General features: G+C 47.9%; 1 protein-coding gene across 1 annotated transcript; it reads right to left on the bottom strand.

The window, feature by feature from the left end:
• Nucleotides 1-646: 646 nt before the first annotated feature.
• On the bottom strand, nt 647-3,290 carry LOC8052032. Its single transcript, XM_002434009.5, has 2 exons — nt 3,271-3,290; nt 647-2,174 (listed from the first exon to the last, which is right to left on the bottom strand). The coding sequence occupies exons 1-2, from the start codon at nt 3,288-3,290 to the stop codon at nt 647-649; spliced, it is 1,548 nt and encodes a 515-aa protein (XP_002434054.5).
• Between the last annotated feature and the right edge of the window lie 2,710 nt (nt 3,291-6,000).

Below are 6,000 nucleotides of genomic sequence, written 5' to 3'. Positions count from 1 at the left end.
TATACCAATTTAATTTTCCCCTAAATTTAACGGGAAATTTGATATCACGTGACCTGACGTCACGGGACCTATAGAACAAATCAGTTTCCCAGCTAAGTTTAGCGGAAAAATTGACGTCACATGATTTATACGCCAACTCCGTTTCCCCGCTAAATTGGCGGGGAAACTGATGACACGTAAATGACGTCACGTGACCTATACACCAGTGTAGTTTCCCTGCTAAATTTAGCGGGAAAATATATGTAACGTGGCCCCAAATCACCTGACCTTCACTTTTTATATATATAGCATATACATTGATGCAATGTCACCTATACTATAGAAGGTGGCTTAACATGATCACTTCTTAAATACTTCCTTTCATTCATTCCAGAACGTTGAAGGTTTAAGGACGCTCCCAATTTTTGAATATGCAGTCTTAGATTGAGCTTGCTCTATGAAGCTAACCTGCGGTGTACAACCAGAAGCTTCGCCCGGCGGCAGGTTCAGTTTGCGCTCGGTGCAACAGCGACTCTACCGCCATGCGCAGAGCAAATAATTCACAGGACAAAATTCAACTTTTGTCTCCCTCCATGGAAAACAGTCGGCACCTTATCGTTTCATCGAAGGAGAACAAGAGACCCCAGCCCCGAACATTTTGTGCGCCTCAGAGTCCAACGTAAAGGTACTCGTACCTCACTATCAAACTAGGGTTCGCCTGTAGCGCCAGATCGCTGATGTCACTATCAGCCACCACGATGTACTTGAGGCTGCTGCAAGCCGCCAGAAAGGTCAGCAGGCCGTCCCTCAGCGAAGGCGTAGGCTGCTGGCAGTACATTCCCACCAGCTGCAGTCTCGAAAAACTGTTCACAGACAGCAGTCTTTCCACTAGAAACAGGAAATTATCCGTAACCACGTCAGCAACGAACGATGTCAGGTCATAACAGGAGCACAGCAGACAGACGAGGTCGTCCTCGGCTTGAATATCCGGGTACTCCGCCGGAGGGATGAATCGGAGTTTCGAAAGCTTCGAAAAAGGTTCCGACACTGGTCCATGGTTTGCGACTGTCCTGCATTGAATCAAGCCGAATGCCTCCAAGGAAGGACAGAGAGACGTTACGGCGTTTAGGTCGACCTTCACGAAGGAGTGAAGGCAAAGTTCGAGCAGCTGGCAGCCGACTTCGTGCAAGAGACTCAGCGTACTCGTTTCGAAGCATCCTGCTACCTTGGAGTTGACCCACATGATCTTGAGGTACTGGAGATGGGAGAACTCGGTCAAGGAGAGGATGGAGTCATGGCTGTCCACGTAGATGTCCAAGTCCACCAGTAGCGGACACGTCGTGGTCGCTATCTGGACACAGAGGGGTGAAGGGCCGGCGGCGTCCTCCTTGGTGCCGTAGATGTAGGACCCCAAAACCGTCTTCTGCAAGCGGTACCTGGTGTCCAGACGACCGTCACGGTGGAACTGCTTCTCGTGGATGGCGAGCAGGGCCCCCGCGGCGTCGGCCCTGAGGTCAACGAGGAGGGGACAGTGCTGCAGCAGGTGCGCGACGGTGCGGCTGGAGGCCGACGAGAAATAGTCTCCGTAGTAGAACGACCTAAGCCTTGGCAAGAGCACGCCTCCCGTCCTCTCCCACAGAGTAACAACCTCGTCCAGTTCCACGTGACAGTCATAGGTGAGCGAAAGCTCCTCGAGATCGGACAGCTGGAGCAGGTCTACGAGAGACCGCGAGCTTAGCCCGAGCTTGAGAACTTGGAGCTGTCGCGCGGAGCGCAGGAGGCGTCCGATGTTCTCGAAGCTCCGCAGTATGGTCTCTGGTCTCTTACCGCGCACGTAGACCCCGTCGATTTCGATCTCACGCAGAAGTCCGCTGTGGTTCGCCATCTGCTTCAGTGCACTCGAAAAGTCCCGGCTGTGCATCTCCACGTCCCAGAGTGAAAAGTGGCGAAGGCGTCCGCTACATAGAAGGACGTGCAGGTCCTCCGCACAAACGTCAGGGGTCAGCTTGTCCCTGGCTTTGGGGGACAACTGGATCACGGTCTCGACGAGTTCCTCAACCAGGTTGCTGGGGAAGCGACAAAACGGGTTGTGCCCGTTGCCGTCCCTCGTCGGGTTTCCCATCATCAGCAGTTGCGCAACTTTCTTCAGGCAGCGAGACTTGAGCGACACCTTGTTTTCCAGACGCCTGAAACATCTGGTGCCCGAAAATAAAACGGGATTAGCCGAAAATATTGATGATCGAGGTACATGGCCCAAGTTACTAAGCTATTATGATCAGTGATTAACGCCAAAATAGACTAAAAGCCGGAATGTCACGATTGATTCAAATAAGGACATCGCCTTCACGTAGCGGGAAAAAAAAAACTTCAATAGACTTTTCGCTTTCAATACGGGGGGCATCATCAGTTTTCGTCACCTCATCAATAGACCTATTGCTAAATTCCACAAGCATCAAGGATAATGCAGGGATTGGTGTTCCATGCGCCACACGCGCACGCCTTCCCCGTATAAAAGATTCCAAGTAAATAACTAAAATAAGGCGTTGATGAACGCTCGTGCAAGATGTCATTTGTTTTAGGTATTTGCTTTAGAAAAGTTGCTACTGCTGAGGCCAGCACGTGCGGCGCGTAGAACACCAATCCTTGCATTCTCCTTGATGCTTGGGTAATTTAGAAAAAGGTTTATTATCATTAGTGACAATAATCTGTTGATTGTTGCTACAAGGCTGGTAAACTTGTATTGCTTACCTTGTTTCGAACATGATGTTTAAAACCCGAGACTGTGGTGAGCGAAAAAATAGGAGACATTGAAGTCGAAAGACACAGGAGAAGACGCCTCAAACGTAGCTATATCGTTTATTTTCACTCGCTCCTTATATTGCCCCGATGGATTCAATTTGGCGTTTGAAACGCCTTTTCTTGTGTCTTTTTCGTTGAATTCGTAGTTTTCTATTTGTTCCCTCAACACAGTATCGGGCTTTAAACATCATGATTAACTATCACCAGCTCGCCTGCATACTAACTCTCTTTTCATTAACGTTTTGAAGTTGCTCAGTACTGGCTCTTGTTAAATATTTATTCCGGTGATGTCATATTTTACAAAACGTCGCGTGTCATCCCGAGGCTCCGAAATTCGAAATGAGACCAGTCACTTTGAGGCACCGTCATGGTATTGTGCGAGTCTTGGACATTGTGTCGCTGAAGAAACACGCACGCCACTCGACCACGGTTTGCTCAGCGGGAAAATGACCATATACAGTGCGGCCTGCTAATTAACGACGACGTTCTCACCGTAGTGTCGTGTCCCTCATGGCTGTAGATATGGCCCGGAACGGCGACTTGTTGACTCGATACTGGTGCAGTGTCACGAGCGAGCGTCGTTCTCGGCTCGTTCCCCAGGGCAACCGGTGTTCTCCAGTCTACGCCGCCCACCCCTGGTCCCGGCGACTTCGATTCGGAAAGGGTATATTTTTCGCCCGTCATCGATCGCCCACACCACGGTCGGTGTTCGGGCACGCTACCCAAACAAAGAGCTCGTGCTGCGTGTCTTTGTCAAGCTTTCGTCTCGGCAGTTGTCCGTTCAAGAGACACCATTCGGTTGCTTTCAACCTATAGGGTGCTATGATAGAGTTGAAGAGGGGAACGGAATCTTCATGGTTGTTTTAAACTCATACAGGTTGATCTCGCTGCCGTCGTGTCAAGGCGGTCACTGTAAAACGGAGCATGCGAGAAAAAAAAAAAAAGGCGGTCACTGTAAAACGGAGCATGCGCAGGGATTTAATTCACTCCAGGCGAAATGAGACGCAGTTGTGTTGTTCACCGCAGCGCCAGCCAAGTCTCACAGCCTGCTGGACTGACTGAAGACAAGAATGTAAACGTATCATTTCACCAATGCACCGACAAACCTTCAATGGGTGCCATTCAGAGTGATCCAAGTTCCACAGGAAACTGGTCCAATGAAAATGTCGGCTAAGTTTGCTTGGGAGATCTAGCTCTTGTGTTCAAGGAGGCGACTTTGATGGCGAGGCAACGGCGACGACGACGAGCTTGCCTAAGCCCTAGTGTCACTGAATACTGTGTCAGCTAGTACCCATTCCCATTCTTTAGTGCTTCGCCTACAACAGAATCACTCTAGCCGTGTATGTTTTGATTTCCTGCGGCATCGCTGGACAGCAGCAGTCACGTGTGCCGTCACCATCATTAGCACTGTTTCGAACACAACCTACTGTAATCCTGACTTGCTCACAGAATGGCTCCCTATACCCTCAGGGCAATCAAGTTTGGTGTGAGATGTTGCGCCATCCGTAGCTCATCATATTTGCAACACTGGCTCTTTCGCCAGCCTGCCTGCTCGGGGGGCTGTTCACGGGTCAATTTGAAGGTGTTAATTCGTGCGTCTTTTTTATTTTATTTTATTCCTAGCATTGCTATCAGATGTCGCAGAAGACCAAACGTCGAAGCTCTAGGCACTGTTGCGCACCGGACTGTCGCAAGCCCGCAAGCTCAGCAGCCGTGAAGCTTTACAGGTTCCCGTTGAGGCCGTGGAAAATACAACGCCGTCGCAGATGAATGAATGCCGTAAATCGTGTGAAACAAGCATTCTGTTCGCAATGACTGACTTGATATGGATTTCTAAATGCGCTATTTGACTCGATATTTGGAATTAACGCGGTCGAAGCCCGGCGTTGTCTTTGGATTCGATGCGATGACTCTAAAGTCAGATCAGTCCTTTGACACGCTCACTGCTCTCTGCACCGCGGACACATCTTGATCGAACGACGTTTTGTGAACGTTTGATCGTAGTTACCGAAAACCGAAAGGACCGTTTTCTCCGCTTCGCCGCTTCCAGAGCGGACTGTTGCTTGCACCATTAGCATGATCGCGTAGCTGCCCAAAATGGTTGCTCTATTTCGACCAGACTTGTGCCTATCTCAAATACTCTACTCAAGATACTGTATTTCAAATACTTTTTGAAGTTTCTTGGTATCTTGCAAATAGCTTCTATTTAGAGCATTTGATACTGTGCTTTAATTACATTTCTGAGTATCTTGTACTCATTATCTCAAGTACATTTTTGACATTCCGCCATTTTCCGAGCTTTTTGGTATGAAGCAGCGTGGGCGTGAGACGAGCAAACGTGAACATTGTTTCGAACAACCAAATCCTGTTGCTAGCTCCGATAAGCTACGATGACTTAGATTAAGTTCGTGAAAACATCACTTTTGTGCCGATTGTGACTCGTATTTCACCCGAAAGCTCGTACAACGAAGGTATTCCCCTCGTCTTCCCAAAGGCGCCTTTTTATTTTCCTAGAATTTCTCCCCCAAAATCCCCAAACAGAAGGGGTGGTTTTAGGCAAGTAAAGATAGCCACACTGAGGCGCAACGCAGATCGGGAAACGACCCACGAAAACAATGCAGACTTCAGTGTCAAGAAAATAACAAATAGAACAAAATGAGAAGTGGACACAAAAAGACGCTTTTTTTTATTTGCTTGCATATTTGACCCCAAGTTTTTTTGTTTTTTTTTTCTTTTAGTCCTTTTGTTGTCAATTAGGCACTTTTTTCTCTCGCGAACAGCAGAGAACAGGACAGGAAACAAATTACGAGCAGGATGACCTCTCAAAATGCCAACAAAGCGCCCCCCCAACGTTGAGTGCCTTTCTGAACGCAACCTACTTGAAGAGGGTGCGACCAGTGCTGTGGCTATTATGTGGGCTTTCTTTGTTATCCATTTCCGTATCCCAAGTTCGTTTATAATGAACTCCCGATATAGAGAATGTGGACTGTAGTTAAACGATGCGTCTAAAATGCACCGCTGGACGTGATATTCAGTGATGTCATTATAACTGCAATTTTCTTTATTTTTTGTCCAAGAAATGTTTTTTTTTAACTTGTATCAGTGATATCTTGCTCCTTATAGTTGGACTGCATAGAATGACCCTACTATGTTTTCTTTATTGTTCCTTTTTGCAATTTTATGCTGTTGCGTGCTATAAACCATTCTGTTAAACCAGATTTG

Source organism: Ixodes scapularis, unplaced genomic scaffold (genome assembly GCF_016920785.2).
Source record: "Ixodes scapularis isolate PalLabHiFi unplaced genomic scaffold, ASM1692078v2 PGA_scaffold7__128_contigs__length_106722199, whole genome shotgun sequence".
Classification (NCBI taxonomy): domain Eukaryota; kingdom Metazoa; phylum Arthropoda; class Arachnida; order Ixodida; family Ixodidae; genus Ixodes; species Ixodes scapularis.
Note: the sequence above shows the minus strand (reverse complement) of the source record. Positions and strands in the feature narration are given on the sequence as shown.

Excerpts from the sequence above, each read along its gene's own strand:
- LOC8052032 (XM_002434009.5), bottom strand. The coding sequence starts at position 3,290 with ATGAGGGACACGACACTACG. Across the intron at positions 2,175-3,270 it reads ATGAGGGACACGACACTACG|ATGTTTCAGGCGTCTGGAAA; the intron begins GTGAGAACGTCG and ends TTCGGGCACCAG.